The sequence below is a fragment of the Oncorhynchus clarkii genome, unplaced genomic scaffold (assembly GCF_045791955.1).
Source record: "Oncorhynchus clarkii lewisi isolate Uvic-CL-2024 unplaced genomic scaffold, UVic_Ocla_1.0 unplaced_contig_9663_pilon_pilon, whole genome shotgun sequence".
NCBI lineage: Eukaryota > Metazoa > Chordata > Actinopteri > Salmoniformes > Salmonidae > Oncorhynchus > Oncorhynchus clarkii.
The window spans coordinates 68,520-88,348 of NW_027258271.1; the positions used below are offsets into that span (position 1 = coordinate 68,520).

Here is a 19,829-nt window from a genome sequence, read left to right on the forward strand (position 1 = left end):
AACTTTCTCTCTCTCCCTGTCTCTTGTTGTTAGCGATGGTGACGAGGGAACTTTCTCTCTCTCCCTGTCTCTTGTTGTTAGCAATATTGACGAGGGAACTTTCTCTCTCTCCCTGTCTCTTGTTGTCAGCGATATTGACGAGGGAACTTTCTCTCTCTGACTGTCTCTTGTTGTTAGCGATGTTGACAATGGTTTAGATGCGCCTGACCAGACATTGCTATAGTTGGAGGGATTTGCCTCCCCCACCGTTGAGTGGGATGATGACGATTGTGTGTTAGATAGTTTTCCTAAAGCCGCAGCCGGTGAAACGTTTGCACGGAGTCGGGCTGACCTCTCCTGACTCTGTCGCGCGATGTTGTGGCTAGCCGCTGCAATGGGGGTAGTGCAGACGCTTAATGAAGGAGCATGGCCGGGTTTTATTGGATGTGTTATAACAGTGTCACAAACCCTGTTGACACCACTTTCTGAAGGCCCTGCAGGGCTTGTAGTGGGCACAGAATCTGTGTCGTTGGAAGACTGGCGGGGCATTTCTTGGCAAGGGGAACCTTTGGCCTCCACAGCCAGAAAGGCACCTGAGGATAGAGAGCCAGAGGCAGGCAGACCCTGAGACAGTGAGGGGAATGGTTTCTGATTGGGGTTGGATTGGGTTGTTACAACAGAGCAGTCTTCGTTTTGCTGGGAGGCCGCTGAAGTAGTAGTGACAGTGGAGGAGGAGGAAGCAGCAGAGTCTAGTGCTACATCAAAGGGCCTAGTCTCCTTTGTACTGTGGCTGCCGTCAGAGCCAGAGATAGAGATATGGAGCTGTGGAGACAATGGCCCATCTGTTAGGTGAGTCAGCGCTGCCTGACTCAGAGTGCTGGGCCGCTGGGCCTCACTGTAACAAATCTCCACTTCCTTCTCATCAGAATCCGTGTCCTGGGGCTCAGCGCCGACACTGCGGCTCGCCGGTTTGTTATCGCCGGCAGCGCCACGGCTGTTGTCGGTGGCGGTGTCTTCGCTCTCCGAATCACTGCCGCCAACCATGTCGTACATGTTGCAGTTCGAATCGCTCTCCACCCTATTTGAAAGAGCGTTCATTCCCTCGTCTGTGAGATTACTGCTAAAGTTTCTGGAGTAATTGTTCAAGAATGTTTTACCCACAGGCATGAGGCAGCATTTCTTTCCAGAGTCCAAGACAGAGAAATCCAATTGACTGGGCAATGCTGGAGGAGTCTGAACTCTGCTTTTCTCATTCTCTGGCAGGGCCTTGCTGTCTACAGCTGACTTACAGGCCATAGGCTCAGTACGTTGTGCTTCTGAAGGGGCTTTGAGGGTATTGGAAGAGAGGGCGCTCTTTACATCGGAGGAGCTTAGTCTGGTCATGACGTCATCAATGTAGGTGACCGGTATATCATTGCTGTGGTTGTGGTTGATTGGGGTTGTGGGTTTGGGATTGTGATTGGTCGGTGAGGAGGAGGAGGGACTTCCTGGATTTGGAGCCCCCCCATTGGAGGGACCCATGACATCACAACTCCCCGATGACATCATGAGGCTGGACAGGCGATCTACAGCTGTACGAGGAGAGATTAATTAATTACTTCAGAGGCAGTCAGGTTTTAGTTGTGTGACACTTAATGTTAAATTGCTCTTATATCTACACTGTATACCTACAGTGTAGTAAGCCTAACACTGTAATTCATACAGAAACAACATGGAGAACATTATTCTAGTAATTACATTTTACTAAAGTGCAATTTAGCAACATGTTAAAACAAAACACATGTTTTGAAATCAACTCTTCACATAAAATAACAAGTACTATACTCATTCTGTCCAGAATGTACTTTCATTCTTCAACTGAACGAGACATTTATTTCAGCAACCTCATGTAATCAAGCCACTTTGAACCAGATATGAGAGAGTTGAGAAATGAGCAATGGGACGTCAGTATTTAATGGCACATTCAATAATACTAATCACGTGACCGAATGCACCAATAACGTCAGACATACCAGGAAGTAAGTTGACATACTGAATCTGTTTTACAAATCAACATTCCTTTGACGCCAGCGCATTTCCACTGACCTGGATTCCCAATATCTAAAAAGGCTTTGGAAAAGCTCTCGGATCAAATGACAAATTCCTCAAATCTGATGTGGAAAGGATTTTGTGGATCGAACCAGCAGCCCCTTGTTCGGTCTACAGCCCAGCAGAAGCAAGTCTGTTGTAGCCTGGTTAAACCAGACTGAAAGCTGTGCTCACCATGATTTCACAGAGCATCAATTTGGATTCCAGGCTTGGTCTGTTGTGCATTAAGTTAAAAAATGATGAATGCAATGGGTGACAAATACACTGTTATTGTATAGCGTCATGCTTTACAAAGAAGAGGGTGGTTTGATCTCCACACTTCCCACAGAGAGACAGGCAGACAATTGACACACAGGCAGACAGACAGAATATTAGGCACACACAGTTAGGCTACTCTTCTTCAGATTAGGTTAGTTGTTGTTGTTGTTGTTGTGAGTGCCGAGGCTATCATCCCATCTACAAGGTGCACCTATGTAATTATCCACCTGTGTTTAATCAGCTTCTTGATATGCCACCCCTGTCTGAATTGATTATCTTGGCAAAGGAGAAATGCTCACTAACAGGGAGGTAAACGGTGTGGTTACAGAAAGACAGTAACCAATAAGCAACAAAATAACAACAAAAACAACAACAAAAAAGCTATGCAAAATCTAATGTCAGCTCATGCTAGCTAACAAGACATGTGGCAGCGGGGGGACTTCTACGAACTTCTACGGATCTACTACTGGTAGGTTTAGTTAAATTCCGGCAACGTTCCTGACATTCCCTGATTTCCCAGAAATCCTGGCTGGAAAATTCCCGGAATCTGGAGGAAATAAACAGGAAGTCCAGAATCCTCAAACCAGGATTTCTGGGAATTTTGGGAAAGTTAGTGGAATTTTGCAACCCTTGGTCAACTACTGGTCACTACTGGTCAACTACTGGTCACTACTGGTCAACTACTGGTCACTACTGGTCACCTACTGGTAAACTACTGGTCACTACTGGTCAACTACTGGTCACTACTGGTCACTACTGGTCAACTACTGGTCACTACTGGTCAACTACTGGTCACTACTGGTCAACTACTAGTCAACTACTGGTCACTACTGGTCAACTACTAGTCAACTACTGGTCACTACTGGTCAACTACTGGTCAGCTACTGAGGTAAATAAATGGATAGTCACCATGGATACAAAGCCAGCAGCGTGCTGTTCCCTTTGGGGTGCAGGGTTAGGGTTCTGCCAGCAGAGGGCAGACTGCTGAGGTCCTATGTCTTAGGGAAGGCAGCATTAGGGGAAGATGGAAGGGGCAACAGGAAGACAGACTGTGCTCTTAGTGACTAGTGAGTGGCGGTAGTTAAGGATCCTTTATAGGGATAGTTTGGTCAAGTTTCATCTTGTTTTTTTCGAACTAGGGTTTTATCATTCAAGTGATCCATCCTTATAATTAAATAAGTTAAATCTTCCTTTTATTCCTCCCTTCCCTTGTCTTGATGTCGATCTGATAGTGATTGGATAGGTGGAGAGCTATGTGACGGTCACAGCCTTGCTCACATCCATCAATTTGTGCATTATCAATGATTACTTCAAGGAAGAAGAAAGAACAGACGGTTATTTTGCATGTTTTAGTCACCACAGGTGGAGAGTCTCTGATCACTCCAGGTGAGCTCATGAGTGCTGGACAGTTGTTTAAAAAAAATATATATATATTTGTTATGTTATTTTAGTTAGTATTCAGGTTGGAAACAGTTCAAGAGCCCTGGTTGTTATAATGCTGTCATAGGGATGACATAACATGATATTACAGATTATGCCCACTGTCAGAATACTGACTGGCATGAAAACCCCTTTCATGCTATCTGGGTCAACATTTGTAATGTTTCAAGCTTTAGTGTAATGTAAGTTATAAAGAAACTGGAAAAGGCGGTTGTGATGAGCTGTTTTTAATAACACAGATGTCATCGCATGACAGGTCTTATGTGGAGGTGTAACGTCAAATCACAGGTCTGCAGGAGGACGCATAGACTCACCTGACATGGGCCTTTTGACCTCCAGCGCGAGGGTCACGGGAAGGTTGTGCATGAGCTCACAGATGTCGTGATAGGACGAGGAGCACGTGGGCGTGTCCCCAATCGACACGATCTCGTCTCCCACACACATCCTGCCCCGGGATTCCTGCAACCAGGCCATAAAGTGTCACATCTCAAAAGGTACCGTGTATGAGGTCATCAAAAGGGGACGGTGGAGAGGATCAAACAAAGCAAAGTTTTGTAAAGAAGGATGAAGACATTAGGGCAAGGAACAGGCGGCCAGCTTAATAGTTTTATTGAGGACGTACGATTGTATACTGGCTGATTTTATCAGTGTACTGCAGTTAGATACATATTGTCTGGCTGATTTTATCAGTGTACTGCAGTTAGGTACATATTGCCTGGCTGATTGACTTTTGATTAACTCCTGGTACCAGTGTTAACATGCACGATTTGTGATGTCTGTGTACTGTAGACATTAGCCTGGAATCCAAAACTGATATGGTGAAATAACAGTTTGGATTCCAGGCCGGGAAAAACAACGTACTCTCTCGGCCGCTCCTCCAATCCTCAATCCAGTGATCACCACCTTCAGAGGAGAGGATCTGATCTCCAGGTCCAGACCGAAGGACTCCTCCTCACTCCTCCTCAGGACCACCTTGTCGATGGTGCAGTGAGCTGGCTCCTCCCCCGCCAACTCGCTGCAGGCCTCGCCCTTCTTACAGAGGAGGTTGGGGTTACAACCAGGCCGTCCCAGGGAGTGGCTGGAACCTACCCCAGGCTGAGGGGCCAGAGACTGGGAGGATGAGGAGGTCGGAGACTCCTCTCCTTTGGTTCTCTGGTTCTGGTTCTGCTGATTGGTTGGCTGGATGGGCGGGGCCTCGATGCTCAGCATACTCTTGACGCGTGTCACAGCCTTGTGTTCCAGCTTAGGGGAGTGCTTGGGCTCCAGGGGGCCCTGAGAGTCCATCCTCACACCCAGGTTACTGGGGCCTGTCGTGGGGAAAGACCCTCCTCCTCCCCCGGGGGTCTGGTGGTGGTCCGACTGGCGGATAGGCATGAAGGGCGATTCTGCGCCGGAGGAAGGAACGAAACCGACCCCTTCCTGTGACTCCAGAGAATTACTATGAAGCAGGATATGTGGGCCTTCACTCTCCTCGTCCAACTCCACTGATGACGTAGAGATCATGATGCCAGAGTCAGCAACCACCCCCATGGCGGGAACACGACCAGCGACCTGGCGGAAGGGCAGGGTAACTAGACAAAGAAGAATAGAGAGAGAGAGAGAAAGAGAGAGAGAGAGCGAATGAAAGGAGAGGGTTTAACACACATCCAGATATTGTACAGGAACTGACTTGCTGATCCCAATAAGTCTCATAAAAGACAGAAAACATAACATTTTTGACCAACACGGTATCTCCATCATATCCTCACCAGCATCTTCATCATCGCTGACCTCATCGTCACGGCAGATGACTCGTCTCTGTCGGAGCAGTGGACTGCGGACGGAGTTGCTACCAGGACTACACACGCTGGTCTGGCGCTGGGTGGTCTCCACTGGCCGGTTTAACACCGGGACACCGGGAGCCTTATCATCTGTTCTGACCTCCACGCTGACCTCCACTCCTACACCAGAGGCATCTTTTAACCCTGCCACCAGAGGAAGACAGAGACAGAGATGTCAGGTGAAACTGAACATGAACATCAATGGTTTCAGGAAAACATAATGCTGGTTTACCCAGCTGCTGATTAGATTGATGTATGGTTCTTATAGCTATACTATAACACAACATTAGTAAACTGTTCTGCAGAAAAACCCTCTCTCTGGTCCTGGCAGTTAAGAGACTAACTTGAGGACTCTCTAGCCCCAGCAGAGACTACCATCTCACCTCTGGTCCTGGCAGTTAGAGGCTAACTTGGGGACTCTCTAGCCACAGCAGAGACTACCATCTCACCTCTGGTCCTGGCAGTTAGAGGCTAACTTGGGGACTCTCTAGCCCAAGCAGAGGCTACCATCTCACCTCTGGTCCTGGCAGTTAGAGACTAACTTGGGGACTCTCTAGCCCCAGCAGAGGCTACCATCTCACCTCTGGTCCTGGCAGTTAGAGACTAACTTGGGGACTCTCTAGCCCCAGCAGAGGCTACCATCTCACCTCTGGTCCTGGCAGTTAAGAGACTAACTTGGGGACTCTCTAGCCCCAGCAGAGGCTACCATCTCACCTCTGGTCCTGGCAGTTAGAGACTAACTTGGGGACTCTCTAGCCCCAGCAGAGGCTACCATCTCACCTCTGGTCCTGGCAGTTAGAGACTAACTTGGGGACTCTCTAGCCCCAGCAGAGACTACCATCTCCCGGTCGTTCACACCTCTGGTCCTGGCCACTCCATTGCTAAGGGGGTTGCTAGGGGCCCTTATCACATCGTGGGGTGAACCAATCACAGGCCTTACCTGGTGGTTTTCAAACCCCCTTACTTCTGTCCCTGGACTCAGTCTCCAGCAGGCAGCTCTCTCATTAACCTCTGCCCGGGAACATCACACAGTTGGACCGCTAGCCAACTGAACCTTTTCCTTCTTCCCATGGACAAGCCTTCCGTCTGTAGGTCACTGACCAGTGAGTGTGTGTATGTGTATGTGTGTGTGTGTGTGTGTGTGTGTGTCTGTTAATGTGTGTGTAATAAAGTGTGTTTTGTACATCTGTTTCCTACTAGTCATTACCATGCCTTCTAACAGAGGCACCGGGACTGTTGTAGCTGGATCTAAACCAGGACAGTTGTAGCTAGATCTAAACCAGGACTGTTGTAGCTAGATCTAAACCAGGACTGTTGTAGCTAGATCTAAACCAGGACTGTTGTAGCTAGATCTAAACCAGGACTGTTGTAGCTAGATCTAAACCAGGACAGTTGTAGCTAGATCTAAACCAGGACAGTTGTAGCTAGATCTAAACCAGGACAGTTGTAGCTAGATCTAAACCAGGACTGTTGTAGCTAGATCTAAACCAGGACTGTTGTAGCTAGATCTAAACCAGGACAGTTGTAGCTAGATCTAAACCAGGACTGTTGTAGCTAGATCTAAACCAGGTCAGTTGTAGCTAGATCTAAACCAGGACTGTTGTAGCTAGATCTAAACCAGGACTGTTGTAGCTAGATCTAAACCAGGACTGTTGTAGCTAGATCTAAACCAGGACAGTTGTAGCTAGATCTAAACCAGGACAGTTGTAGCTAGATCTAAACCAGGACAGTTGTAGCTAGATCTAAACCAGGACAGTTGTAGCTAGATCTAAACCAGGACAGTTGTAGCTAGATCTAAACCAGGACTGTTGTAGCTAGATCTAAACCAGGACAGTTGTAGCTAGATCTAAACCAGGACTGTTGTAGCTAGATCTAAACCAGGACAGTTGTAGCTAGATCTAAACCGGCACCTCTTACTGAGACCACTATCAGTTGGTGGCACTCTTTTTCATATACCATTTGGATGTGGAATAGGGGAAATGGACTGTACCATGTGGCTGAGTGGCGGGGGTGTCGTCTATTGAGGTGTTACAGCTCCTGTGGTGGAGCATGTCGTCATCACTGGATCCCATCGCAGTGGTTTCCGACAGCGACGAATGACTGGTTACTTCCTGGGAAAAGTACTGAGATAGCTCCGCCTCCGAACTCAGAGACCCTTGCTGCTCAGAAAGAGAGAGATTACATTAAAGCAAGAGGAACACCTACATTCGTGTAAGAAGGAAGACTCAAAGCCTTGAGTGTTCCATTTACCCCCATTTATCCTATGAATCTAATGAGAGTCTGAGAGCTTTCGGAACTCTGCTGAAGAGGAAGAATAGATTAGGACAAGGTATTGTCTCAACCCAATATGATTCAGCTGCAAAAACATCGGTGATTCCTAACAATAGTGAATGGACATTGACTGGTGATCGATCGATTGATTGATTGATTGGTTCATGTACTGATAGATCGATTGATTGATATATTGATTGTTGTGTGTAATGTATGGCATACCCTGCTGGCGGGCTCCAGGAACCTCTTCATGGTCCAGCTGAGGGAAGAGCCATCTGCCTGTTTGGCCTTCACTGTGAGGGAGGGGCTCTTAGAAGGCATGCCTAGAGGTCAGAGGAAACAGGTTAGACTAGAATCCCATTCACTCAACAACCTGACTCCAATATAGATATCACAACAGACTATGATACCAGGTAAGCACTTCTAAGCGCTGGCGATAAGAAATATAGGTTTGGGGGTGTGTAAGAAATATTTTGGCTATTTTCACAACCAGAATTATGGGCACAGTAGCAAGCGGTGAAACACAACAAGTTGTGGGTGGGTCGAGGCTTGGCCCCTCACTGGCCAATCAGAACGTGTTCCATGGGTAAATATGTGGTTGCTTCAAGTTGTGTATTTCAAATAAAATAAAATTGAATCTAATTTTATTTGTCACATGCGCCGAATACAACAGGTGTAGAACTTAGTGAAATGCTTTACTTTACAAGCACTTAACCAATAATGCTTAAAGAAGTTTTAATAAAAGAATAAGTATTAAAAGTGTAAGGGGTGTGTGACGTTCGTCATAAGGAGTAGACCAAGATGCAGCGTGGTATGTTATCCATCCTTTATTTTAGAAATTAAAACTTCAAAGAACAAAACAAAACGAACAACCGAAACGTGACGCTAATAATAAGATCCCACAAAGCACAATGGGAAAATGGCTGCCTAAACATGATCCCCAATCAGAGACAACGATAAACAGCTGCCTCTGATTGGGAACCATATCAGGACCCCATAGAAATACAATTGCCCTAGATAACCCACCCTAAATCCCACCCCGACCAAACCAACATAGAGAATAAACAGCTCTCTAGGGTCAGGGCGTGACAGGGTGCATAATCGGTGGCAGGGAAGTCCTAAATCCCACCCCGACCCAACCAACATAGAGAATAAACAGCTCTCTAGGGTCAGGGTGTGACAGTGCGTGACAGGGCGTGACAGAGCGTGACAGGGCGGGTAATCGGTGTAGGCTGTAGCATTTGCACTGATAAACTACAGGGGCTAAGGCCTACTGTAAATTGTAGTCAGGACATGGACATGCCAAATGTAGTTGTTAAGCAATATTAAATTGATTAAGGTCTAAAAAGACAATGTATAATTCTCATCAAATTCTAATAAAAATGAAACAACTACTTGTTTTAAAATAGGCTGTCTAGATACAGTTCCAGGAACAGTTTTAAAATAGGCTGTCTAGATACAGTTCCAGGCACAGTTTTAAAATAGGCTGTCTAAATACAGTTCCAGGCACAGTTTTAAAATAGGCTGTCTAGATACAGTTCCAGGCACAGTTTTAAAATAGGCTGTCTAAATACAGTTCCAGGCACATTTTAAAATAGGCTGTCTAGATACAGTTCCAGGAACAGTTTTAAAATAGGCTGTCTAAATACAGTTCCAGGAACAGTTTTAAAATAGGCTGTCTAGATACAGTTCCAGGAACAGTTTTAAAATAGGCTGTCTAGATACAGTTCCAGGAACAGTTTTAAAATAGGCTGTCTAGATACAGTTCCAGGAACAGTTTTAAAATAGGCTGTCTAGATACAGTTCCAGGAACAGTTTTAAAATATGCTGTCTAGATACAGTTCCAGGAACAGTTTTAAAATAGGTTATGTCTAGATACAGTTCCAGGAACAGTTTTAAAATAGGTTATGTCTAGATACAGTTCCAGGCACCATAATTGCTCCTGGTGGGCGTATAATACAGACTAATGGAGGGTTTTATGCACGTCCAAACTGTTCACAGGGGCTGGTTAAAGATCCAGTATACAGAGAAAGAGGGAGTGTCCACCGTTATACTGATCTCAAATGTTTTATAAACATCATGGAACCATCTAACAGGTCATATTAGGACTCCTCCAGAAATAGCAGACGAGGAATCGTATCGGGTTCGAGCCATGTAGCCTGCGTTCTCCCCATCAACCCCATTGGACGGTGAATCTTTCTAATAAGTTCAGGTTTTTTTTATATCAAACAAACGAAAAACAATCAATCTGTTTGTTAAACTAACAACAATATTTATAAAAAGGATTGGGCCAGAAACTGTGTACACATAGGGTTACATGCCATTAGGAATAACATTCACACATCACAAATTACTCGGATTCTGTCCATTGTATCGCTGCCTATGTACGAGGAAGATTCTCCAGATTCTCTGCAGGTGATATGGCATTATAGGATTAAGTAGTTTGGAGGAGCCTGTCTTTGGTAATCGGAAAAGGGGCGCTATTTGAAAATGGGGATGGATAGCCTACATGAAAAAGTGAAATGCAGGTACAGTTGAAGTCAGAAGTTTACATACACCTTTGCCAAATACATTTAAACTCAGTTTTTTCACAATTCTTGACATTTAATCCCAGTAAAAATTCCCTGTTTTAGGTCAGTTAGGATCACCATTTATTTTAAGAATGTGAAATGTCAGAATAATAGTAGAGAGAATCATTTATTTCAGCTTTTATTTCTTTCATCAAATTCCCAGTGGGACAGAAGTTTACATACACTAAATTAGTATTTGGTAGCATTGCCTACAAATTGTTTAACTTGGATCAAACGTTTCGGGTAGCCTTCCACAAGCTTCCCAAAATAATTTTGGTGAATTTTGGCCCATTCCTCCTGACAGAGCTGGTGTAACTCACAAGGTCCTTTGCTGTTGTTCTGGGATTGATTTGATTTGATTTGGAAATTACTCCCAAGGATGAACCAGACTTGAGGAGGTCTACAATTGTTTTTCTGAGGTCTTGGCTGATTTATTTTTATTTTCCCATGATGTCAAGCAAAGAGGCACTGAGTTTGAAGGTAGGCCTTGAAATACATCCACAGGTACACCTCCAATTTACTCAAATGATGTCAATTAGCCTATCAGAAGCATCTAAAGCCATGACATCATTTTCTGTAATTTTCCAAGCTGTTTAAAGGCACAGTCAACTTAGTCTATGCAAACTTCTGACCCACTGGAATTGAGATACAGTGAATTATAAGTTAAATAATCTGTCTGTAAACAATTGTTTGAAAAATTACTTTAAAAAGTAGATGAAAGTAGATGTCCTAACCGACTTGCCAAAACTATAGTTTGTTAACAAGAAACTTGTGGAGGGGTTGAAAAACGAGTTAATGACTCCAACCTAAATGTATGTAAACTTCCGACTTCAACTGTATGTGAATTGTGAATAATGAAAAGGCATGAGGGCAAAGCTCTCTCAGTAGACCATTTAATGGTGCCCAAACTATCTGAACTGACTACATCTTGTACTGACACGTCGCAAACTCACTACACTATATATACACACTATATACACACTCACTAGACTATATATACACACTATATTCACACTCACTAGACTATATATACACACTATATACACACTCACTACACTATATATACACACTATATACACACTCACTAGACTATATATACACACTATATACACACTCACTACACTATATACACACTCACTACACTATATATACACACTCACTACACTATATATACACAATATATACACACTCACTAGACTATATACACACTATATACACACTCACTACACTATATATATATATACACACTATATACACACTCACTACACTATATATGCACACTATATACACACTCACTAGACTATATATACACACTATATACATACTCACTAGACTATATATACACACTCACTACACTATAAGCCCCATATACTACCCACTATTGCGACCTGTACGCTCTCGTTGGCTGGCCCTCGCTTCATACTCGTCGCCAAACCCACTGGCTCCATGTCATCTACAAGACCCTGCTAGGTAAAGTCCCCCCTTATCTCAGCTCGCTGGTCACCATAGCATCTCCCACCTGTAGCACACGCTCCAGCAGGTATATCTCTCTAGTCACCCCCAAAACCAATTTTTCTTTGGCCGCCTCTCCTTCCAGTTCTCTGCTGCCAATGACTGGAACGAACTACAAAAATCTCTGAAACTGGAAACACTTATCTCCCTCACTAGCTTTAAGCACCAACTGTCAGAGCAGCTCACAGATTACTGCCCCTGTACATAGCCCACCTATAATTTGGCCCAAACAACTACCTCTTTCCCTACTGTATTTATTTATTTATTTTGCTCCTTTGCACCCCATTATTTTTATTTCTACTTTGCACATTCTTCCACTGCAAATCTACCATTCCAGTGTTTTACTTGCTATATTGTATTTACTTTGCCACCATGGCCTTTTTTTGCCTTTACCTCCCTTATCTCACCTCATTTGCTCACATCGTATATAGACTTGTTTATACTGTATTATTGACTGTATGTTTGTTTTACTCCATGTGTAACTCTGTGTCGTTGTATGTGTTGAACTGCTTTGCTTTATCTTGGCCAGGTCGCAATTGTAAATGAGAACTTGTTCTCAACTTGCCTACCTGGTTACATAAAGGTGAAATAAAAAAATAAAAAAATATATACACACTATATACACACTCACTAGACTATATATACACACGTATACTATATATACACACTCATTAGACTGTATATACTATATATACACCAAAACATTTCTGCAGCATTGAAGGTCCCCAAGAACACAGTGGCCATCATTCTTTTTTTTTGTTTCTTTAAAAACATTTTTTTTACCCCTTTTTCTCCCCAATTTCGTGGTATCCAATTGTTAGTAACTACTATCTTGTCTCATCGCTACAACTCCAGTACGGGCTCGGGAGAGACAAAGGTTGAAAGTCATGCGTCCCCCGAAACACAACCCAACCAAGCCGCACTGCTTCTTAAACACAGCGCGCATCCAACCTGGAAGCCAGCAGCACCAATGTGTCGGAGGAAACACTGTGCGCCTGGCAACCTTGGTTAGCGCGCACTGCGCCCGGCCCGCCACAGGAGTCGCTGGTGCGCGATGAGACAAGGATATCCCTACCGGCCAAACCCTCCCTAACCCGGACGACGCTAGGCCAGTTGTGCGTCGCCCCACGGACCTCCCGGTCGCGGCCAGTTACGACAGAGCCTGGGCGCGAACCCAGAGTCTCTGGTGGCACTGCTGGTGCTGCAGTACAGCGCGTGGCCATCATTCTTAAATTAAAGAAGATTGGAACCACCAAGACTCTTCCTAGAGCTGGCTGCCCAGCCAAACTGAGAAATCGGGGGAGAAGGGCCTTGGTCAGGGAGGTGTACAAGAACCCGATGGTAACTCTGACAGCGCTCCAGAGTTCCTCTGTGGAGATGGGAGAACCTTCCAGAAGGACAACCATCTTTGCAGCACTTCACCAATCAGGCCTTTATGGTGGAGTTGTCAGATGGAATCCACTACTCAGTAAAAAGGAACATGACAGCCCACTTGGAGTTTGCCAAAAGGCATCTAAAGACTCACAGACCATAAGAAGCAAGATTCTCTGGTCTGATGAAACCAAGATAGAACTCTATGGCCTGAATGCCAAGCGTCACGTCTGGAGGAAACCTGGCACCATCCCTATGGTGAAGCATCATGCTGTGGGGATGTTTTTCAGCGGCAGGGACTGGGAAACTAGTCAGGATCGATACACAGGTGAACGTAACGGAGCAAAGAACAGAGATCCTTGATGAAAACCTGCTTCAGAGCGCTCAGAACCTCAGACTGGGGCGAAGGTTCACCTTCCAACAGGACAACGACCCTAAGCACACAGCCAAGACAACACAGGAGTGGTTTCAGGGCAATTTCTGAATGTCCTTGAGTGGCCCAGACAGAGCACGGACTTGAACCCGATTTAACATCTTTGGAGACACCTGAAAATAGCTGTGCAGCGACGCTCCCCATCCAACCTGACAGAGCTTGAAAGGATCTGCAGAGAAGAATGGGAGAAACTCCCCAAATACAGGTGTGCCAAGCTTGTAGCGTCATACCCAAGAAGACTCGAGGCTGTAATCACTGCCAAAGGTGCTTCAACAAAGTACTGAGTAAACGGTCTGAATACTTGTGTATGTGGTGATAATTCAGTTTTTTAGCAAATGAGCAAAAAATAAATAAATCAAGGTTTTGCTTTGTCATTATGGGGTCTTGTGTGTAAATTGATGAGGGTAAAAACTGATTTAATACATTTTAAAATGAGGCTGTAACCGAACAAAATGTGGAACACTTTCAAGGTTTGTGAATACTTTCCGAAGGCACTGTATCAACATCAAACACATTATTATTATCTATCCTGATGTCTAGTCACTTTACCCTGCCTTCATGTACATATCTACCTCAAATACCTTATTATTATCTATCCTGATGACTAGTCACTTTACCCTGCCTTCATGTACATATCTACCTCAAATACCTTATTATTATCTATCCTGATGTCTAGTCACTTTACCCTGCCTTCATATACATGTCTACCTCAAATACCTTATTATTATCTATCCTGATGTCTAGTCACTTTACCCTGCCTTCATGTACATATCTACCTCAAGTACCTTATTATTATCTATCCTGATGCCTAGTCACTTTACCCTGCCTTCATGTACATATCTACCTCAAATACCTTATTATTATCTATCCTGATGCCTAGTCACTTTACCCTGCCTTCATCTACATATCTACCTCAATACCTTATTATCTATCCTGATGCCTAGTCACTTTACCCTGCCTTCATCTACATATCTACCTCAAATACCTCATTATTATCTATCCCGATGTCTAGTCACTTTACCCTGCCTTCATGTACATATCTACCTCAAGTACCTCGTACCTCTGCACATTGATCTGGTACTGGAACTTCCTGTGTATATAGCTCCACACTGATCTGGTACTCCCTGTATATAGCTCCACATTGATCTGGTACTGGTACTCCCTGTATATATCTCCACATTGATCTGGTACTGGTACTCCCTGTATATAGCTCCACATTGATCTGGTACTCCTGGATATAGCTCCACATTGATCTGATACTGGTACTTCCTGTATGTAGCTCTACATTGATCTGGTACTGGTAATTCCTGTATATAGCTCCACATTGATCTGGTACTTCCTGTATATAGTTCTACACTGATCTGGTACTTCCTGTATATAGCTCCACATTGATCTGGTACTTCCTGTATATAGCTTCACATTGATCTGGTACTTCCTGTATATAGCTCCACATTGATCTGGTACTTCCTGTATATAGCTCTAAATTGATCTGGTCATTCCTGTATATAGCTCCACACTGATCTGGTACTTCCTGTATATAGCTCCACATTGATCTGGTACTTCCTGTATATAGCTCCACATTGATCTGGTACTTCCTGTATATAGCTCCACATTGATCTGGTACTTCCTGTATATAGCTCCACATTGATCTGGTACTTCCTGTATATAGCTCTACATTGATCTGGTACTTCCTGTATATAGCTCCACATTGATCTGGTACTTCCTGTATCACCACATTATCTGGGACTTCACTCTATATCAGCTTCCACGTAGTTGATTGTACTGGTTCCTGATATAGCTCCCATTGATTATGATCACTTCCTATCATTCCCATTGATGTCATTTGATGCTGCCAATTGATCGGTATTCTATATAGCTTCCATTTGATCATCCTGTTATTAGCTAGCAGTTGATCATTTATTGGTCTTCACTTACGATAGCATTGATCTTTTATACATCTAAAATAATCTGGTTCACCTCCATATCCTCTGTACATTGATCGACTTGGTATTAGCTTCATTGATCTGACCACTTAAGGTACCAGTTCATTATGTTTGTACACTAATTGTATCTCCTTTGTGCAGCTACTTCTTCTCGAGTATTTGATTTGATCAAAGTTCCTGTAAGCAATGATGTGGCCTGAGGTTAATTAGGCCCACTAGTTGTAGTGCTGATGAATACAATTTGGGTATTTAACTTCGAAAACTTGATCACTGATAGCCTAGCTAACGCATAAAATAACACACCTATGTGATGCTACAAAACCAGCTGTTATTATAGGGGAGAGTAAGCTATGCTTGGTTTTTGGTTTTTCGTCAAAATAAACGAAATGGGAGGGAAACCAATTTATTTTATGTTTCTAAATAGAAGATTCACCGGCACAAAATTCCAGAGCGACAGTCTTTATCTTGGCCAGGTCACAGTTGTAAATGAGAACTTGTTCTCAACTAGCCTACCTGGTTAAATAAAGGTAGAAATAAATAAATAAATAAATAAAAACATGACGAAATGCAAAACTAACGTGTGTTTTAAGACTTGTGCCTCCTTAACACCAGCCGAATATAGAGCCCTGAGACTCTTAAAAAAATGATTGACACTCTCTTCATCGATCGAGAGAGAGGACAGATGTGAGAGAGAGGAGGTAAAGAAGAAAGACAGAGAGCGAAAGAGAAAGAGAGTAGAGGTAGAGAGAAAGAGGGAAAAAGAAAGAGAGAAAGAGAGAAAGAAAGAAAGAGAGAAAGAGAGAGAGAGAGAGAGAGGAGAGAGAGAAAGAGGTGAGAGAGAGGCGAGAGAGAGAGAGAGAAAGACAGAGAGCGAGAGAAAAGAGAGAAAGAGAGAAAGCGAGAAAGAGAGAGAGAGAGGTGAGAGAGAAAGAGGTGAGAGAGAGAGAAGAAAAAGAGAGAGAGAGAGAGAAAGCGGGAAAGAGAGAGAGAGTGAGAGAAAGAGAGAGAGAGAAAGAGGTGAGGAGAGAGGAGAGAGAGAGAGAGGGAGAGATAAAGAGAGAGAGAGAGAAAAAGAGAGAGAAAGAGAGAGAGAGAGAAAGAGGTGAGAGAGAGGAGAGAGAGAGGGAGAGATAAAGAGAGAGAGAGAGAGAAAGAGAGAGAGAGAGATAGAGAGAGAGAGAGAAAGAGGTGAGAGAGAAGAGAGAGAGAGATAAAAGAGAGAGAGAGAGAAAGAGGTGAGAGAGAGGAGAGAGAGAGAGGGAGAGATAAAGAGAGAGAGAGAAAGAGGTGAGAGAGAGGAGAGAGAGAGGGAAAGATAAAGAGAGAGAGAGAGAGAGAGTAAGAGAGAGAGAGCGAGAGAAAGAGCGAAAGAGAGAAAGCGAGAAAGAGAGAGAGAGAGGTGAGAGAGAAAGAGGTGAGAGAGAGAAAAAAGACAGAGAAGAGAGAGAGAGAGAGAGAGAGAGAGAGAGAAAGCGAGAAAGAGAGAGAGAGAAAGAGAGAGAGAGAGAGAGAAAGAGAGTGAGAGAGAGAAGAAAGACAGAGAGAGAGGGTGCGGGGGGGGGGAGAGAGACAGACCTAGAGTTTGAGAGGCGTGTCCGTCCTTACTCAGACTGTCTCTGTGTGAAGACCTAGTGATTACATCATCCATCTCCTGCTCTGAAACCTGGAGGAACAAAACAGAGAGGAACGTTCAGGAAACACTCATTGAACCACATTCACCACTGGGCCCTAGTCTCACACTAGTGCTGATCAAGGATCCTGATTATGGACCAGACAGACCTGATCCTAGATCAGCACTACTCCTATGACACACTGTGTACCTTGTGCAACAGGTGTTTGGCACAATGTAACCACCAGATGTCAATGAAGTCAAGGCCAGGCCAGGCCAGGCCAGTCCAGTCAAGGCCAGGCCAGTCAAGGCCAGTCCAGTCAAGGCCAGTCCAGTCACGGCCAGTCCAGTCACGGCCAGTCCAGTCAAGGCCAGTCCAGTCAAGGCCAGTCCAGTCAAGGCCAGTCCAGTCAAAGCCAGTCCAGTCCAGGCCAGTCCAGTCAAGGCCAGTCCAGTCAAGGCCAGTCCAGTCAAGTCAAGGCCAGTCCAGTCAAGGCCAGTCCAGTCCAGTCCAGTCAAGGCCAGTCCAGTCAAGGCCAGTCCAGTCCAGTCCAGTCAAGGCCAGTCCAGTCAAGGCCAGTCCAGTCAAGGCCAGTCCAGTCAAGGCCAGTCCAGTCCAGGCCAGTCCAGTCAAGGCCAGTCCAGTCAAGGCCAGGCCAGTCAAGTCAAGGCCAGTCCAGTCAAGGCCAGTCCAACCAAGGCCAGGCCAGTCAAGGCCAGTCCAGTCAAGGCCAGTCCAGTCCAGTCCAGTCAAGGCCAGTCCAGGTCAAGGCCAGTCCAGTCAAGGCCAGTCCAGTCAAGGCCAGGCCAGTCACGGCCAGTCCAGTCACGGCCAGTCCAGTCAAGGCCAGTCCAACCAAGGCCAGGCCAGTCAAGGCCAGTCCAGTCAAGGCCAGTCCAGTCCAGTCCAGTCAAGGCCAGTCCAGGTCAAGGCCAGTCCAGTCAAGGCCAGTCCAGTCAAGGCCAGGCCAATCACGCCCAGTCCAGTCACGGCCAGTCCAGTCAAGGCCAGTCCAGCCAAGGCCAGTCCAGTCAAGGCCAGTCCAGTCAAGGCCAGTTCAGTCAAGGCCAGTCCAGTCAAGCCCAGTCCAGGCCAGTCCAGGCCAGTCCAGTCCAGGCCAGTCAAGCCAAGGCCAGTCCAGTCAAGCCCAGGCCAGGCGCTCTGGATCAGAACAGACAAGTTGACAGAAACAACAAGAGGACTAACAGAGGAATGTCAGCTGGCATCACCACAATATAATGTTCTGGATTATAAAAGGCTAAATCATTTAAATAGATAACCCAAAATGGATAGGTTTAAGAAGAGAAACTAAACTCTAACAACGGAACAACACTTCAATTTGTAATGTTAAGAAATAGAAAATGTAATTTTGATGTAGCTTGGTAGGAGCATAACTAACTAACAGAAACCCTGCTCAGTATTCACCGCCCAGCACCCAACTACAGTCCTTTAAAAAGTAATGACATCCATAATCACTCATAATCACTCTTATCTTTCAATGAAATTACATTTAACAAAAACAAACCACAATACTGCCGTAATTGCAGGGTTCTGACTCTGTAGCTAGAGAGCTCTTCGATACAGTTTGTATCCCAAATTGCACCCTATTCCATACATAGTGCACTACTTTTGATAAGGGCCTGTGTCAAAAGTAGTGCACTACATAGGGAATAGGGTGCCATTTGGGACATATTCCTGTGTTTTGCCTTCATTTGATTGGAGCACTAAAATGCTTTTGAGTCTTCCTTTGCTTTCCCAGGCAGGCCAGTGCTGGAGGAGTCAACAGCATCTGATCAGGCTGACAAACATTAACATGCTGGAGGAGTTAACAGTATCTGATCAGGCTGACAAACATTAACATGCTAGAGCAGTTAACAGCATCTGATCAGCCTGACAAACATTAACATGCTGGAGGAGTTAACAGCATCTGATCAGCCTGACAAACATTAACATGCTGGAGGAGTTAATAGCATCTGATCAGCCTGACAAACACTAACATGCTGGAGGAGTTAACAGCATCTGATCAGCCTGACAAACATTAACATGCTGGAGGAGTTAACAGCATCTGATCAGCCTGACAAACATTAACATGCTGGAGGAGTTAACAGCATCTGATCAGCCTGACAAACATTAACATGCTGGAGGAGTTAATAGCATCTGATCAGCCTGACAAACACTAACATGCTGGAGGAGTTAACAGCATCTGATCAGCCTGACAAACATTAACATGCTGGAGGAGTCAACAGCATCTGATCAGCCTGACAAACATTAACATGCTGGAGGAGTTAATAGCATCTGATCAGCCTGACAAACACTAACATGCTGGAGGAGTTAACAGCATCTGATCAGCCTGACAAACACTAACATGCTGGAGGAGTTGATGCTGCAGCTTGAAGAGAGCTAGGACTTGTTGATGACTGTGTTACTCTCTTTCTCCCCCTCTGTCTCCCTCCCTCTCTCTCTCTCTCTCTCCCCCCTCTGTCTCTCTCTCTCGCTCTCTCTCTTTCTCCCCCTCTGTCTCTCTGCCCACCCCT

The 19,829-nt window shown here is 44.9% G+C and overlaps 1 protein-coding gene across 1 annotated transcript in view; it reads right to left on the bottom strand.

The window, feature by feature from the left end:
• The window catches only part of LOC139396414 (PDZ domain-containing protein 2-like), a gene marked incomplete at its 5' end in the record, with an annotated part of 39,991 nt that extends 22,637 nt beyond the window's left edge, over positions 1–17,354 (bottom strand). Inside the window, 7 exons of the mRNA XM_071143452.1 lie at positions 191–1,550; positions 4,080–4,224; positions 4,627–5,336; positions 5,514–5,729; positions 7,576–7,744; positions 8,079–8,179; positions 17,261–17,354. Coding sequence (XP_070999553.1) covers positions 191–1,550; positions 4,080–4,224; positions 4,627–5,336; positions 5,514–5,729; positions 7,576–7,744; positions 8,079–8,179; positions 17,261–17,354 — 2,795 coding nt within the window. The remainder of the gene's footprint in view (positions 1–190; positions 1,551–4,079; positions 4,225–4,626; positions 5,337–5,513; positions 5,730–7,575; positions 7,745–8,078; positions 8,180–17,260) is intronic.
• Between the last annotated feature and the right edge of the window lie 2,475 nt (positions 17,355–19,829).